General features: G+C 45.0%; 1 protein-coding gene across 6 annotated transcripts in view; it reads right to left on the minus strand.

The window, feature by feature from the left end:
- Positions 1-18,681, minus strand: part of FCHSD1 (FCH and double SH3 domains 1) — a 185,830-nt gene that overhangs the window by 140,720 nt on the left and 26,429 nt on the right. For 3 of the 6 annotated variants that reach the window (XM_033927509.1, XM_033927508.1, XM_033927513.1), the window contains exon 1: positions 7,259-7,394. The exons of 1 other annotated variant lie outside the window; for it this stretch is intronic. In XM_033927509.1, coding sequence (XP_033783400.1) covers positions 7,259-7,279 — 21 coding nt within the window. In that variant the 5' untranslated portion in view covers positions 7,280-7,394. Of the gene's footprint in view, positions 1-7,258; positions 7,395-18,681 lie in introns of those variants that run through there. 2 more of the 6 variants (XM_033927511.1, XM_033927512.1) reach the window with 2 other exon arrangements.

Raw genomic sequence — 18,681 nt, forward strand, 5'->3', positions numbered from 1 at the left:
TTCAGGTCAAATGTTCCACTTTCAAAAACCGCATATTAACGTTGACGAGTGCAGGACTTCCAAAACCCCAATACTTTTATTGCAAAAGCAAAGCATCAGTGGCGCCATATAAGCCGTAAGCAGTGTGTCAATCATAGACATACAAGAGCTATTGGACGAATGGGAGGGGAGACCCAATGCCAACTTTTATCAATCGCACATAAAACATGCCTTTTTCTAAAAAAAAAAAACTACTATAATTCAGGTAAATCTTGTAATTTGTTTTTAATGTAAAATATAATCAAGACCCACAGCTAGAAACGCCCAAGAAGAAATGTGACTTATGTTCAAATCTTTTTTATTGTGAACGAGAAAGGAACAGAGCAAGAAATACAAGATCAAACAATACACAATTTTCAGAAACAGCCAAAGTAGCAAACCCATCCCCCAACATCCCCCATCCTACCCAGCCACCAAAAACCCTCAGTGCAACCTCCCCCCCCCCAAGGTCCCCCTCCAGAAAATATACAAAAGACGACCAAAAGGTCTCCCAAAGGCCCGTACTCTTGTGGCCCTTGGACTACGTCAGGAGGAACCCCCCTCCCAAAAAAAAGGGGCAGGCAGTGACTGACCATGGGAGCAAGCGCGTGGAACACTAGCAAAGCTAGAGAAATGTGACTTTTAACAAGCGCACATGAAACATGCTTGTCTCTCCCCAAAACGCAAAAAAAGCGTGATTTTACTACCCTCCACTTAAAATATATAGACACGCTTTTTTTTTTTTCATTAGCCACCGTCAAAACACAAATGCTGGCACTGTAACGGGGTTCATAAACAACTCGGCGAAAGACAAAGGCGCGCGCAGACAACTGAGCGCAAGATGGAGGCGTGCGCTGAAGAAAATTACAGTTTTTAGGGGCTCCGACGGGGGGTTTTGTTGGGGAGCCCCCCCAGTTTACTTAATAGAGATCGCGCCGGTGTTGTGGGGGGATTTGGGGGGTTGTAACCCTCCACATTTTACTGTAAACTTAACTTTTTCCCTAAAAACAGGGAAAAAGTGAAGTTTTCAGTAAAATGTAGGGGGTTACAACCCCCCCCCCCACCCACCACAACACCCCCACAACACGGCGCGATCTCTATTAAGTAAAGTGGAGGGGTTCCCCCCCACGCCCCCCCCCCCCGTCGGAGCCGTAAAAACTGTAATTTTCTGCGGCGTGCGCCTCTGCGCTGCGCTCAATTGTCTGCACGCGCCTTTGTCCCGGCGCGTTTTTGACCTGACACCCTGTAACGGCACCCCCGGACCAGTCGCTGCTTTGTGTCGCCAAAAGCCGACGCCGCTCTTCGAAAATGCCTCGGCGATTTTTAAGAATCCACCGGAGGGCTGATTTCAATGTGAAAGAGCACATTTGCATACCATTGTCGGAGACTGCTACAAACCTCGCTACAGACAGAGATAATCCGTTTTGGTAATCCGCCGCTAAAATGCGTGCAGGCTAAACCGCCAGAAACAGCTTAGCGACAGCGTTAAATTTTTGAGAATCTTGCCATCAGTTACAAGCTGAACACAATGAAGTTAATAGTCTTAACAATATAGGAGGATTATACTGCCTGCAGGAAAAAAATAATTGTATATATTTCTGCTCTAAATTTTCTGGGGTAGACTTATTGCAGTATCATTCCAGTGCTCAATATTTTCAATGGGAAAAACGAGCAACTTTTTCAAGGTTATGCTATTGAGACAGTCATAGGGGAAGCCATGTAATACAGTAGCGAGCATGGAATGTTGCTATTCTTTGAGATTCTGTATGAAAAGTTGCTAATATTTGGGCTTTTGCCAGGTGCTTGTGACCGGGATTGGCCACCATGAAGAGAGGATAATGGACCAGTGGTCTGACCCTGTAAAGCAGTGGTCTCCAACTCAAACCCTTTGCAGGGCCACATTTTGGATTTGTCGGTACTTGGAGGGCCTCTGAAAAAATAGTTCATGTCTTATTAAAAAATTGACAGTTTGGGATGAGGTAAAACTCTTTATAGTTTATCTTTCCTTTGTCTAAGTCTTAATAATAATATTGTAACTTGTAGCTAAAGAGACATATGATCAAGAAACTGTTTTATTTTACTTTTGTGATTATGATAGACATACTGAGGGCCTCAAAATAGTACCTGGCGGGCCGCATGTGGCCCCCGGACCGCATGTTTGAGACCACTGCTGTAAAGCTAGTCTTATGCTTTAAGCTTTGATAAATCATCACTTGTTCATTTTCAGATGGGTCCTATTTTTCCCCCCAAATCTGCTTATGTCAAGAACGTACAATTAAAAACCCATAGACAGTGGAAATAACAAAAGCACTGAAACAGCAGTGATACAAATAAACCCACAACCCCCTCCCCCCAAACTCCTCCTCCTCCCAACCCGCTCACCAACCCTCTAATTCAGTGTTTTTCAACCTTTTTTGGGCAAAGGCACACTTGTTTCATGAAAAAAATCACGAGGCACACCACCATTAGAAAATGTTAAAAAATTTAACTCTGTGCCTATATTGACTATATATAAAGTAATTCTCTTGAATAGGAATCAAATAAACACAAAGAAAGTATTTTATAATGCTGCCACCGCCATCAACACCGTTGGTGGCGGTGGCACTCAAGTGGCTAGGGACAACACTGGAGGGTGGCCAGCTGTGCACCCCCTTGGGACATAAACCCGGGGTGGGGCAGACCGCCCCCCCCCACCCTGGTATGCCACTATCTGTACCTCACTCCCTCCCTATGACCAAAAATTCTCCTTTCTTCTATTCCCCGTGTACACAACCATCTCTTTCCCTCCCTTCCTCTCTCCAAAGTCCATGCCTTCTGTGTCCAAACATTCATTCCCTCCCCCACCTCAGCATCTCTTTCCCTCCCTTCCTCTCTCCCAAGTCCATTTCTTCTGTGTCCAGAAACGCATTCCCTCCCCCACCTCAGCATCTCTTTCCCTCCCTTCCTCTCTCCCAAGTCCATTTCTTGTGTCCAAAAACGCATTCCCTCCCCCACCTCAGCATCTCTTTCCCTCCCTTCCTCTCTCCCAAGTCCATGCCTTCTGTGTCCAAAAACCCATTCCCTCCACCACCTCAGCATCTCTTTCCCTCCCTTCCTCTCTCCCAAGTTCATGCCTTGTGTCCAAAATGCACTCCCTCCCCCCTTTTGTGTTCCGTGTTTGCCTCCCAGCCCATCTTTGCAACTTTCTCAGCCAAACGAAGCTCAAGCCGCGAGGCTTGTCTTCTGCTTCCTGCCTGTCCTGCCGCGCACAAATAGCCGAACGGAAGTATTCTCCGACGTCAGCGCTGACGTCGGAGGGCAGGCTTTGCTTAAGCCCTCCCTCCGACGTCAGCGCTGACATCGGGGAACGCTTGCGATTGGCTATATGTTAGCTGCAGGGCAGGCAGGAACAGAAGACGAGCCTCGCGGCTTGAGATGTATTGAACTCCGCGGGTCCCCCGTCCAGCTCTCTCCTGTCCACGTGGGGCGGACCGCCCCTCTCCCTAGACTGGTGGTACTGCCCTGATGGCGGCCCTGACCGTACGGCACACCAGGCAACATCTCGCGGCACACTAGTGTGCCGCGGAACAGCGGTTGAAAAACACTGCTCTAATTAACCTAAACCAAAAGTCTGGCAGGAGTCAAGACAAGCAAAAAGAAAAAGGCAGAAATCAAAGCAGAGCATATTTAGATAACTCTAAATCGATTGAACAAGACGATCCAAAGAGCCCCATGCATCCTGAAAAGACCCCATAGGTCAAAGCTGCTCAATGTCTCCCACCCAAAAGAAAAATTTAGGAGCTGCCCCTGCTCAGTGGCATGGCAAGGATGAGAGGCGCCCCTTCCCTACCCCCCCTACCTCGTATGTGCCCCCTCCCTTCCCCTGTACCTCTGTAATGTTCCTGGCGCAAGCAGCAACCCCCAAACTGCCGTTGTCTGCTCTTCCTCTGACATCATTTCCTAAGTGCAGGTACAGGAAGTGACATCAGAGGCAGAGCCAGTGCTGGCAAGACAGCAGGTTAGGAATTGCTGTTTGCATTAGGAACATTACAGAAGTACGGGGGAAGGAAAGAGGTGCGCATGTGCAGCAGTCAGGGGGCCAGGAAGAAGGAGGTGGCAGAGAGGAAGAAGGAGGTGGCTTGCTCCCTCACCATCCAGCACCCGGGGCAGACTGCCACCCCTTTACTATGCTGACTCCAGTCATAAGAAGAAGCAACTAGTCTTGATGATCTTTCAGAAGACTTTTTGGTAGTATATGTGTGCCGAACCTCTCTATGCCGTATATAAGAGGTAGCTTGGCCTCCGACATAAGCAGAATTTTGCTCCAAATGGATTGCCAGAATGCCTGTATTATTGGGCCATGAAACAAGAGGTGATCGAGCGTACCAGCCTTCAGCGCACAATGCCAGCATCGATCAGACCGCGCAGCATCCAGCATTTGTAACTTCGCTGGGGGGGGGGGGGGTCCATAAAGCTCTGTACAGAAGAAAGCATATGGTCTGCTTTAAGGATGCCAACACAGTACACCGAACCTGGCAAACCCATTGTCTTTTCCAGCATGCAGACCTTGCAAGTCTCTACTCCAAATGCACTGGAGGCCAATACTGGGACGTTGTGGCAAACACATCTGCAAAACCTTGTACCAACTAGAAGCCTTATGGCAGGGGTAGGGAACTCCGGTCCTCGAGAGCCGTATTCCAGTCGGGTTTTCAGGATTTCCCCAATGAATATGCATGAGATCTATTTGCATGCACTGTTTTCAATGCGTATTCATTGGGGAAAACCTGAAAACCTGACTGGATTCCGGCCCTCGAGGACTGGAGTTGCCCACCCCTGCCCTGAACCCTTTTTTTCCCCCGTTATGTTTACTAATAATATAAATCAAAATATCCTCTCTCCAAAGATTACATCTCCCCCCTAACCAGCACTTCTGTTCCCAATCCCACCTAACTGGTGCTTCAGTCCTACCACCATCCTACCCGCTAACCCAGGGGTAGGGAACTCCGGTCCTTGAGAGCCGTATTCTAGTCGGGTTTTCAGGATTTCCCCAATGAATATGCATTGAAAGCAGTGCATGCAAATAGATCTCATGCATATTTGTCACCTTTCCCGTCCCCGCGGATAACCGTGGGAAATAATCCCATGTCATTTTCTAGTGTCTATTTCAACCTCGGTCCTTCTACACCAGCATTCTTCAAAGCAAAGCTTGCGGGTCAGTGGTTGTGGCCATTCATACTCTGATTCTTATGTGAGCCAAGGATAATGAAGCCATTGTGACATCACTGATGTGATTGGCTCTTAGGCACTGGTGGAATGAGGCATTATGACATCACAATATCTGCTCTGGATACCAGAGACTGTCATTCTGTAGTGTCTGTTTCAACCTCAGTCCTTCTACACCAGCATTCTTCAAAGCAAAGCTTGCGGGTCAGTGGTTGTGGCCATTCATACTCTGATTCTTCCCTCTCTCCTTAAAGAATGACGTGAAGATGGTTTCCTGTGGTTATCCGCGGGGACGGTGAGGAATTTTGTCACCGTGTCATTCTTTACCTGCTACCTCAGCATCCTGAGGTTGTGGGTTCAATCCCAGTACTACTCCACTTAACCCTGGGCAATGTCACTTAATCTAACTATGGTACCTGGAGTAATGGAAGGTTATGAGCCCACAGGGACTGAGAGGGAAAACAATTAAGAGTACCTGATTTAAAAAAACAAACCAAAACTTGATGTACAGGGCCTTGGGTAAATCTCTCTTCATAAAGATAGTTAATATAGTAAATCCCAATACATGTGGCTGCCAAAGTAGTAAAGACTTAGAGAATGGACCTACAAAACTCAGAAAGCCCATGAATATAAGCAAGCCAGTTCAATTTCCCACCTTCACAGCCTAACGTATCTGAAAAAAAGACCTTATAACCCAGTGGCCTCAAACTCAAACCCTTTGCTGAGCCACATTTTGGATTTGTAGGTCCTTGGAGGGCCTCAGAAAAAAATAGATAATGTCTTATTAAAGAAGTGACACTTTTGCATGAGGTAAAACTCTTATAGTTTATAAATCTTTCCTTTTGGCTAAGTCGTAATAATAATATTGTAATTTATAGCTAAGAAACTGTTTTATTTTACTTTTGTGATTATGATGAACATGACGAGGGCCTCAAAATAGGACCTGGTGGGCCGCATGTGGCCCCTGGGCCACGAGTTTGAGACCACTGTTATAACCCTTTCTTCTACTTTTCTCTGGGCACTGCCACTAGGTCTAGCACAGCTAGAGTTTCTGATGCTGGCAGTGTGAGAAATGGTTTAATGGAAAGTTCCTTTTGCTGTATTTCTGTTTTCACTCTCAAATTATACATGTTCAAATGAAATTGCTCTCCACATTTAAAGTAGCGATATGCATTATTTATTTTTTTTACAGCATACAATGGCATGCTTATGCACTGCTTTTTTTAAAGCACTTTTCAAAGATAAAATGTTTTGCATACAGTAACAAGAACTGAAATGCTTGTCTGGACGGCTCAGATTCTCCCAAAGGAATGGACCATCTGCATTCTCTGCTTTTGGCATCTCAGAGAATATAAGATTGGATACCAAAATACATCTTGAGTCTATCCTTAGTCATTAAGCTTAGGTCCCCTTCCTCCATCTTACAGAACACAGTGGGAAAACAAACACTCCCGAAGCATATTAAGGCATTAAGCTGAGTTACAGTATTTTCAACCCAGGAAGTCTCAAAGGGACAAAAGGTGTAGGTTAACAGTGATACTCAAATCTGGCAACTATTTTCAGCAGAAGGAAAAAAAAAAACCTAACTTCCCCAGAAACACATACAACTGCTTTATTCAAGGGTTTTTGGTTTTAAATGTACAGTATTTAGTTTTATTGATTTTTAAAGAGAGAGAGAGAGAAAAAGGCACAACTCAAGCTACATATTCTACTGGCATTCAAGTATTAGGAAAGATCATTTAAAAAGCAAAGTAAGAGACAGAGAAACCCTGTACTGAGCATAATTCTTTGCCTCTTGTCTTCTGCACCTCGTATGTTCATTCGTCCTATACAAATGATTATTTTAGTGGTCCCTACATGTGGATCTGTGATCTCTTTGCGCCAGGGACACGTGGCATAAACTCATCAGGCCAGCCAGTCTCGTACCTGGGACACTCTCTCCCTCCCCCCGTTGGCAAGTGCACAGGTGCGCCACACTAGCCCGGCGCCTGCCCCCCGCCTTCCCTTTCCGGGATCTCCCTTTCACTTTCAGACTCACCTTGCGGGGAGGCGGTTGCATCCTAAGGGGGGGGGGAGGTCCTGCTCCGGGGCTGGCTAGGCTCTCGTCTGGCTGCAAAGTGCTTCGGAGCAGCTTTCACTTTCACGTTCCCCCCCCCCCCCCCCCCCTCCCCTGGAGTCCCAGTGCCGAGGCCGTCCAGCAGCTCCTCCTCTTTCTGGCCAGCTCTCGGAAACCCCTCCCCGAACTCCGCCCCGCCCAGTCTCACTCTTTCCCTTGAGTGATTTTCTTAGATTTCCTCCCTACACGTCCAGGGTGGAGGGAAATGTATTTTGAGGATTTAAATTACTTAATTATAATATTGTAATCATATCATGTCTTATTGTATTAATAATTGGGAGGAGGGTGGGAGAAAATGATTGTTTTATGTATTACTTGTGTAGAATAGTTAATAGTGCGTTTTTTTGCAGTATTTTATGTTCAATGAATTGTATTGACTGTCAAAGTTTGAAAATCAATAAAGATTAAAAAAAAAAAAAAAAAGAAATCCCTTGAGGGGTTTCGGCGGGGATCTCCTGCATGGCGGTGCACATCACCGGACCCCCTAGACCAGGGGTCCTCAAAGTCCCTCCTTGAGGGCTGAATCCAGTCGGGTTTTCAGGATTTCCCCAATGAATATGCATTGAAAGAAGTGCATGCACATAGATCTCATGCATATTCATTGGGGAAATCCTGAAAACCAGACTGGATTGCGGCCCTCAAGGAGGGACTTAGGGGACCCTTGCCCTAGACAGTGGATAGCTTCAGGTACTGGCCAGTCCATAGCTGTCTGAAAAGGGGAGATCAGCTATGTCCAACCCCAACTAAGGAAAGGGTCTCTGTTATAAATTGAGCCGGATGAACTTAATAATAATGCAGGAGGATTATATTGCCTGCAGAAAACATAATTTTATACAATTCTGCTCAAACTTTTCTGGGGTAGACTTATTGCAGTATCAATGGGGAAAAAAACAAACAACTTTTTCAAGGTCTGATAAATCATCACTTATTTCCAGACAGATTGGAGGAGATTAAATTATAACTTCTGGTGGAATTCTTTATGCCATATTTATAAAATGGAAAGGTTTATTGCATTACAACGGGGATATTTTAAGAAGTTTCAGGATGTGTGGAAACCATTGACAAAGTATTGTAAAGATTAATTTGAAATTGTTTCCCTTATACTTATCGATTTAAGGGGTAGGGAGGGGGAATTTTATTATTACATGTTTTATATCAGGGGTCTCAAAGTCCCTCCTTGAGGGCCGCAATCCAGTCGGGTTTTCAGGATTTCCCCAATGAATATGCATGAGATCTATGTACGTGCACTGCTTTCAATGCACATTTATTGGGGAAATCCTGAAAACCCAACTGGATTGCGGCCCTCAAGGAGTGACTTTGAGATCCCTTTTTTTATGATAATGGAATATAAGGGTGGGTGGGGTGGGAAAATGGAAGGGATATGTTTTTATGTAATATATCAATGATTGTTTGTAAGTGATATAGTTAATGTTAATCTGAATGAATATATTTAACACTTAATGTAATTTTGAAAATGAATAAAGAATATTTAAAAAAAAAAAAAAAAAATCTGCTGGATAAAAGATCCCCTTGCAGTCATTAGACATCCCCCCTCCACAACAGGTTTTTCAGTTTAGATATGGCACTGTTTTTGGTCTGCATTAAGGTTACATATCCACCTTCCCAGGGACAAGTCCGGAAAACAACGCATTGCCTCTGTGGTTTTTACGAGGGGGCCGCTGAAAAGTTCTCAGCCCAAACAACAAAGTTGGGGAACTCTCCATCCGTGGCTATACACTTACCCCCTCCCTTTTAAAAAAAAAAACCCATAGCGTGGTTTATAGCGTCAGCTGCGATGGTTACAGCTCTGACGCTCACTATGAGCGTCGGAGCTGTTACTGCCGCAGCTGGCACTAAAAACTGCACTTTGGTTTTGTAAAAAAGGGGGGAGGGGGTGTTAGACTAGCGATTTTCCACTTTTTTCGTTCCATATTTTTTACGATGGCATGAAAAAGTGGAAAAATCACTGGATTAACTGTGTAGCCCTCGACGGAGGCTGCCCCGACTTTGTTGGTTGGGCGGAGAACTTTTCTGCAGCCCCTTGTAAACATACCATGAGGCTGTAAGTCTGTCCAGAAAAACCTACAGTTGGGAAAATTGTGCAAATTGAAGTTTTTCCCATGAATATCATACGTTGAAAAAGACATTTTATGCAAAAAAAAAAAATCTACCAGTATTTAATAAGGCCCCCCTTCTTCGAGCTGAGGTAAAGCATTTTTACGCTGGCTGGCGAGGTAAATGCTCCGACACTCATTCAATTCCTATGACTATCTGAAGAAGAGACATTGAGGGCCAGATTCTGTTGGCTGCTGATCGCACACTGGCGCCATTTGCAGAATCGCGGATGTTTTATAAAACAGGCGCCTTAAAAGTAGGCCAGCACTTTAAAGGGATACCTCTAGATGCCTAAGGCCACTTCCGGCACAAACCATGCCCCCGCTGGCCTTAGGCGGCCATAGGCGTTCCTATGCATTTCTGTAGGCGTGAGACTTGCGCCTTAGAACAGCGGCTTCAATTTTTTAAAAACTTGCCCCCTGATAGGTCAGTTAAGTGGCAGTAGGGCACCTACTGTTGCCTAACTTCAGCTCGTCATGTACAGAATTTGGGCCTTAATGCTTGAGTGTTTGGAACTAGTTACTAGAGAATGACAAGAGGACAAATTTTTCCCCGTCCCCAAAGGAACTCAATTTTCCCGTCCCGTGCCCCCGAGTTTTGACACTGTCCCTGCCCCATTCCTGTAAGCTCTGCCTTAATGGCACAAGCCTTGAACACTTATGACTTTAAAGTGTTTGAGGCTTGTGCAGATGAGGACGGAGCTTAGGCATTGGTGGAATGAGGCATTATGACATCACAATCTGAGCTCTAGAATGTTGCTACTTATGATTTTAAAGAGTCTGAGGCTTGTGCAGATGAGGATGGAACTTAGGCATTGGTGGAATGAGGCATTATGACATCACAATCTGAGCTCTAGAATGTTGCTACTTATGATTTTAAAGTGTTTGAGGCTTGTGCAGATGAGGACGGAGCTTAGGCATTGGTGGAATATTATGACATCACAATCTGAGCTCTAGAATGTTGCTACTTATGATTTGAAAGTGTTTGAGGCTTGTGCAGATGAGGACGGAGCTTAGGCATTGGTGGAATGTGGCATTATGACATCACAATCTGAGCTCTAGAATGTTGCTACTTATGATTTTAAAGTGTTTGAGGCTTGTGCAGATGAGGACGGAGCTTAGGCATTGGTGGAATATTATGACATCACAATCTGAGCTCTAGAATGTTGCTACTTATGATTTGAAAGTGTTTGAGGCTTGTGCAGATGAGGACGGAGCTTAGGCATTGGTGGAATGTGGCATTATGACATCACAATCTGAGCTCTAGAATGTTGCTACTTATGATTTTAAAGTGTTTGAGGCTTGTGCAGATGAGGACGGAGCTTAGGCATTGGTGGAATGTGGCATTATGACATCACAATCTGAGCTCTAGAATGTTGCTACTTATGATTTTAAAGTGTTTGAGGCTTGTGCAGATGAGGACGGAGCTTAGGCATTGGTGGAATGTGGCATTATGACATCACAATCTGAGCTCTAGAATGTTGCTACTTATGATTTGAAAGTGTTTGAGGCTTGTGCAGATGAGGACGGAGCTTAGGCATTGGTGGAATGTGGCATTATGACATCACAATCTGAGCTCTAGAATGTTGCTACTTATGATTTGAAAGTGTTTGAGGCTTGTGCAGATGAGGACGGAGCTTAGGCATTGGTGGAATGTGGCATTATGACATCACAATCTGAGCTCTAGAATGTTGCTACTTATGATTTGAAAGTGTTTGAGGCTTGTGCAGATGAGGACGGAGCTTAGGCATTGGTGGAATGTGGCATTATGACATCATAATCTGAGCTCTAGAATGTTGCTACTTATGATTTTAAAGCGTCTGAGGCTTGTGCAGATGAGGACAGAGCTTGCAGGAATGGGGCAGTGGCAGGAAAAGAACTCGACGGGATGGTAAAATGAGTTCCTGCGAGGATGGGGAAAAATTTGTCCCCATGTCATTCTCTATTTGGAACGCCCTTGTTAGCTGACTACACCAAAGTGTATGTGTTTAGCTATTTGCAAAGTATGCTAATGTTAAAATGTACAGTGCTACGTACACCTTTTCAGCGCTATAGAAATAATAAATTTTAATAGTAGTAGTAGTATTTTCCACAATAAAGTGCAGATATTGAAGGTTTATTTAATAAAATACTGCTAGATTTTTTTGCATAATATGTCTTTTTATCAATGTATCATTGCTCAGTGTGAAAACATAAAAGTTAAAGCTCGTATAATACTAAGAAATTAGCTCCATTAAGCAAAAATAATAGCAAATTATAAGAAAAACAGAACTTTATGTAATCAGTGACTTTGAGCGACCCCAGGTTGGGCATTTAAAAATTTTTGTAAAATTATTTTCTGATCAAGCACAATCAAATTCATGGGAAAAAAACCCTCTAATTTGCACAGTTTTTCCAACTTTTTAGATTCTTCTGGACAACCCTAATTGTGGCTGCCAAAGTAGTAAACACTTTATAGGCAAATCTCACTCATGCATATTCATTAGGGATATCTTGAAAACCCGACTGGCTGGGGGTCACCCAGGACAGGTTTAAGAACCTTTGTTAGAGCGTGGATCTACAAAACACAGCAATACCATTTGCAATCCCCTGCCCATCATTCTTCAAGTTTATTTAAAAATTTGATTCAATCGCAATTTTATGTTTCAAAGCGATTTACAAGTATAAAATTGGGGTATCAATAAAACATAAAGTACATTAGACTGTGACAATACACGACAGAAATAGGGCAGGCTGGTTGAACTACAATGTATTAAAGAAAAGAAAAAAACATGTGGAGGGGCATAATCAAAAGATACGTCTAAGTCCGTTTTGGGCCTAAGTCGCTAGTCACCCAAAGTCGGACATGGGAAAAGGTCCATTTTCAAAAAATATGTCCAACATTTTTTTTTTTTCCAAAATCGTCCAACTGTACATCCAGCCATCTGATCGTCCAGACTGCTAACTCGTCCATCTTTATACCCCATTTTCATCCAAAAATTCATCCAAGTCAAAAACGCCTAGACAGTGGCGTACCAAGGGGGGAGGGGGCCGGGGGGGGGGGGGGGCGGTCCGCCCTGGGTGCAGCCTTAAGGGGGGTGCACAGCCGGCCCGGTCCCTATCGCACTCCCTCTCTCCTTACTTAAGGTGCCCATCGAGATGACCGAGCAGCAAACCTCCCTCCAGTAGCATCGGCAGCCGCAGCACGCTAAACAGGCTGCTTCGCGGCTTTCTCCTGCCCGCGAAGCAGCCTGTTTAGCGTGCAGCAGCTGCTGACGCTACTGGAGAGAGGTTTGCTACTCGGTCATCTCACAGGGATCACTTGGGGGAGAGATAGGAGGGTCAGCGGGGGTTCGGCTGGGAGGGGGGAGAAGCGGTCTGCTTCAGGTGCTCCAAGGCCTGGCGCCATTACCTTCTTCGGGCAACAGCCGCATTTACAATTCGCAGCTGTTGCCCGCTTCAGGCCTTGCTCTCTGTCGGGTCCTGCCTACTTCCTGTTTTCATGAAGATAGGACCCGACAGAGAGGAAGGCCTGAAGCCAGCAACAGCAGTGAATTGTGAATGCTGCTGCTGCATGATAAAGTTCAGGACACCAGGCCTTGGGTGACAGAAGGAGGAAAGGGAGCAGAGGGGGGAGAGAATTGGGGAGAGTGTTGCTTACCCAACTAGAAAGAATGAAAGGAGATACCAGGGCTTGGAGGAAAGAAGAGACGCCAGGGCATGGAGGGAAGGAGGAAGGTATGCCAGACCAAGGGAAAAGGAAGGAGGAGATGTCAGAGTATGGAGGGGGAGGGAGAGATGGAAGAAAAGGAAAGAAGAGAGATGCCGGGAATCAGGGAAGGCATGATGCCAGACTGTGGGGTGGGAAGGAAAGAAAGGAGAAGAGAGAGATGCCAGAGCATAGGGGAGGGGGTGGTGTCAGAGAGAGAAAAATGGAGAGGTGACAGAGTTGAAATCAATCATGTACAAAGGAGAGTAGGGGCACGGGATAGATAGTTTATGGAAGGAGCATAGAAAGAGGGAAGATGCCATATGGAAGAGAGGGAGAGGGTGGACACTGGATGGAAAGAGCACAGAGGGCATGTGAATGGAAGGGGCGAGATAGAGGGTGAACATTAGATGGAAGGAGTAGAGAGAGGGAAACAGACACTGAATGGAAGTGAGGGGAGAGGAGAGGAGGACAGCTGCTGAATGGAAGTGTGAGGGAAAGGGGGAGCAGATGCTAGAAGGAAGTGGGAAGGAGAAAGAAAAAAAGGGCACGTGCAGGATTGAGGGAAGTTAGTTACTGGAAGGTGGTGAGGGAAAGAGGTGGCAAGCTATAGGTAGACACAGTGAAAGAGGGAAATTGAGGACTGAATAGTGAAAAAGAATTTAGACAGAGGTAGAAAATAAATTGAGAAGGAAGACCAGGGAAGAACAAAAGGAAGGGAGCGGAGAGAGAGATGCCAGAGCAGGGGGGAAGGAGAGGAGACAGATACCAGACCAATGGGGGTGAAAGGAGAGATGGAAGGGGAAGGCATACAGTTTCCGGAAGGGGCATAGAAGGAGAGAAGATGCCATATAGGGGCAGAGAGATGGCAGACAGTGGATGGAAGGAAGAGAGTAACAAGAAGATGAGGAAAGCAGAAACCAGAGAAGACAAAGGTAGAACAAAAAGTTTTTATTTATTTATTGCTTTAGGAGACATGCCACTGTTTCTGTGGTGTTGCATTGTATGCAGAGTCCAGCTTCTTGCTGGTTCAATTTAACCTTTGTCTATGTATTTCTATTTTATCCCCCCTTTTACAAAACTGTGGAGTGTTTTTTAGCACCAGCCATGGTGGTAACAGCTCTGATGCTTAGAATTCTATGAGCATTAGAGCTGTTACCACTGAGGCTAAAATCCACACTACAGTTTTGTAAAAGGGGGAGGGGTTAGTTTGTGATGACATTCCATACTAGGCGGAGGTGTTTTCTGTGTTCTGTGTGTTCGAAAGACATGGTTTTCTGTTAGGTTTGACGGTGTAGGATTGATCTGTACTAGTCTGGCTTGTTTAGTTTTACAATGGGTGTATTGATGTTGTACTGCTCACTGCAGTATGTAAGATGGGGGGAGGGTAGGGTGCCATAAAATGATGGGCCCCGGGTGTCACACATGCTAGGTATGCCACTGTGCCTAGAAAAAGACCTTTTGGACGTTGGCGGGGTCAGCAAAGTGATGGACTGGACACCCAAACATTGCACCAGAGTAGTGGGGTACCTTACAGGGCATTGCTGTGAACTTCACGAAAAGGGTGCCACATACACATCTCACCACATCAACCTTATAGGTCATGGAAACTACAGGCCTGTGAGCTTGACCTCGGTCCCTGGAAAGATGATGGAAGCGCTGATTAAAGACAGCATTTGGGAACACATCGAAAACAATGGGCAACTAAAGTCGAGCCAACATGGCTTCTGCAAGGGCAGATCATGCCTCACGAACTTATTATACTTCTTTGAGGAGGTGAACAGCCAGGTGGATAGAGGGGAATCCATAGACATCATTTACCTTGACTTCCAAAAAGCCTTCGACAAGGTACCACACGAAAGACTGCTAAGGAAGCTATGGAACCACGGGGTGCAAGGGGAGGTCCACCGATGGATCAAAAACTGGCTGGCGGACAGGAAACAGAGGGTTGGAGTAAAGGGCCATTACTCAGATTGGCAAAGGGTCACGAGCGGAGTTCCACAGGGGTCGGTGCTGGGACCGCTCCTGTTCAATATATTTATTAACGACCTGGAGGCGGGAACAAAATGTGAGGTTATTAAATTTGCGGATGACACTAAATTATACAGCAGGGTCATAACCATGGAGGACTGCGAAGACCTCCAAAAAGATCTGATAACGCTGGAAGAGTGGGCTAAAAAGTGGCAAATGAGCTTCAACATAGGGAAATGCAAGGTCATGCATATTGGGAAAAAGAACCTGATGTTCATTTACAAGATGGGGGGATCACCGCTAGGGGTGAGCAATCTTGAAAGAGACCTGGGAGTGATGGTGGATGCAACATTGAAGGCGTCGGCGCAGTGCGCCACAGCCTCAAGGAAAGCGAACAAAATGTTGGGTATCATTAAGAAAGGTATCACAACCAGGACGAAGGAAGTCATCCTGCCACTGTATCGTGCAATGGTGCACCCGCACCTGGAGTACTGTGCCCAGTACTGGTCACCGTACCTCAAGAAAGACATGGCGGTACTTGAGAGAGTCCAGAGAAGAGCAACTAAGCTAATAAAAGGTATGGGGGACCTCTCATATACTGACAGACTGAAAAAGCTGGGGCTTTTCTCCCTGGAAAAGCGACGACTCAGGGGAGACATGATAGAAACCTTCAAGATCATGAAGGGCATAGAAAAAGTGGATAGGGACAGATTTTTCAAACTAAGGGGAACCACAGGTACAAGGGGGCACTCGGAGAAATTGAAAGGGGAAAGGTTTAGAACAAACGCCAGGAAGTTCTTTTTCACCCAGAGGGTGGTGGATACAATGGAATGCGCTGCTGGAGGATGTGATAGGCAGAAGTACGCTACAGGGCTTCAAAGAAGGTCTGGACAGGTACCTGGAGGACAAAGGGATTGAGGGGTACAGATAGGAGTAGAGGTAAGGTTATAGGGACAGGATTAGAGGTAAATTACAAAATTAGTCAGAGACCACTGTTCAGGCAGTGGGCCTGATGGGCCGCCGCGGGAGCGGACCGCTGGGCAGGATGGACCTCTGGTCTGCCCCAGCTGAGGCAACTTCTTATGTTCTTATGGTGAGCCCCCAAAACACCCCCAGAACTGACTAGACCCACCTGTCTACCACCCCTATTGCCCTTATGGCTGCAGGTGCCACTCATATATGGCAGTACATAAGGGTTTGGGGTTGTTTTGGGAGTGCACATGTTTCACCATGCATGCAGTGCTTAAAGTGGCTTTTGGGCCTTGGTCCTCCTCTCCATGATTCACTAGCCCACTCCCCAGACTAGACCACTTGAGCCACCTCTGTGGAGCTCTACTAGGCTTTCCTATGCCAGGCTGCCAGGTGCTGATGTTCTGGAAGTAGATATGTAAAGTATTATTATGATTTTTATGGGGGGGTGTCAGTGATCACTGGGGGAGTGTGTAGGGGCTGTACTTTGTCCCTACAGTGGTTATCTGGTCACTTTGGATACCTTCTTGTTACTTGGACCTGGTTTTAGATGGCCTAAGTCACAACATCCAAGTTCCGTCTAGACAGTGTTGTTAAACTTTCGGTTATACATGCAGTACGACTAAGTCTAGGATGGCCCACGTCCTGTCCAAATCCAACTCTCACCACTCCTCCTAAAACTTCCCTTTTAGCTCTGGGTGTACTGCAGCACTGTGAAGGCCTAAGTCATTTTTAGATACATCTAATTCCCGGTTCGATAATTGGCACTTAGACGAGTTGTCTCACTGATCGTCTAAGTGCCGATTTAGGCCGGTTTTTAGACATGTTTCCATTTTGATTACGAGCCCCCTAGGGTTAGAACATTAGGGTAGGGAGTTGTTACCCATTAATTTTCTTTTGTAAGGTTAATAGATCTCTGATGAAAGCTGAGTACAAGGAATCCCAAAAAACAAATTATAGGATTCAAATTATAGGATTCAAAAACGGAGAGGGTGGTGGATGCCTGGAATGCGCTCCCGAGAGAGGTGGTGGAGAGTAAAACTGTGACTGAGTTCAAAGAAGCATGGGATGAACACAGAAGATTTAGAATCAGAAAATAATATTAAAGATTGAACTAGGCCAGTTACTGGGCAGACTTGTACGGTCTGTGTCTGTGCATGGCCGTTTGGAGGAGGATGGGCAGGGGAGGGCTTCAATGGCTGGGAGGGTGTAGATGGGCTGGAGTAAGTCTTAACAGAGATTTCGGCAGTTGGAACCCAAGCACAGTACCGGGTAAAGCTTTGGATTCTCGCCCAGAAATAGCTAAGAAGAAAAAAAAAAAATTTAAATTGAATCAGGTTGGGCAGACTGGATGGACCATTCAGGTCTTTATCTGCCGTCATCTACTATGTTACTAACTTTGTAGAGTCAGCTTTTTAGAAGTCCTTTGAACCTATCTAGTGATTTTTCTTCCCTAATATATAACGGCATTGAATTCCATATTTGTGGTGCCGTGACAGAGAAGAATGTGTCCCTCCGAGTATAGATGAATCTTAGAGAAGGGACCGAAAGAATATATTTCTCCTCAGATCTTAAGGATCTAGTGGGAGCATATGGAGCATCTTTCTAAAAATGTGGGAGCTTTGTCCGTTAATATTTTATGTGTCAGTAATGCTCATTTATAAGAAATTCTGTGGGTTATGGGTAACCAATGAGCTTTCTGTAAGAGTGGAGTAACATGGTCAAATTTTTCTTTCTTAGGGATTATTTTTATAGTAGCATTTTGTATTATTTGTAGTCTGTGCAGAGCCTTTAATGTTAGTCCTTTATAGATTGAGTTACAATAATCTAATTTTGATATGATCAGCGAGTGTATTAGAATATTCAGAGAAGTTTCATTGAGGAACGGGGTTGATGAACGAATCAACCGTAGCCTATAGAAATAACTTCTAACCACTGTAATTATTTGTTCATGAAATGAACAAATCATTTGTCCCCCCTCTCCCCCCCCCCCCCCCCCCCCCCCGCTGCAGTAGAGGTTTCTACTATAGCCCAGAGCACTAAATGGTCCAATACTCATAGTATTCCTATGACTGTTGGAGCATTTATCACTCGGGCCACGCTAGAAACCTCTACAGCGGCTTAGTAAAAGAAGTCCTTAATTTCCCATGTTCACAACCTCACTTTTCTAAGGAAAAATCCTTTTAACCCTTGTAGGTCAAATTAATAGAGTCTAGTACAGCTTCTTCTAATGCTGTCAGTGTGAAAAATGGTTTAATTAAATGCAAAGAAGCCAAATGTTTTATGGTGTAAGTTGTCTTTGGTCCCTACATCGATCACTTTGGAATCTGGAGCTTCTCTTAAAGTTGAGAAAACAACCAAAGTATTTGCAAATTTATGGAAGAAAACCATGGATGTAATGAGACTGGTGAAATCTTATTTTTTATGAACATCACTTCGCTTTCGTGGTACAAATGTTAATATTACCACAGCTCGCCTATTGTAATTCCTTGTATTTGAACTTAAACCAATAAAGTGGCAAAAATATGCAGCTGATTCAAAATTCTGCAGTGAGATTGATATATGGCCTGAGGAGATAAGATAATATGTTTCTATACTCTATA

The sequence above is a fragment of the Geotrypetes seraphini genome, chromosome 18, assembly GCF_902459505.1.
Source record: "Geotrypetes seraphini chromosome 18, aGeoSer1.1, whole genome shotgun sequence".
Lineage (NCBI taxonomy): Eukaryota > Metazoa > Chordata > Amphibia > Gymnophiona > Dermophiidae > Geotrypetes > Geotrypetes seraphini.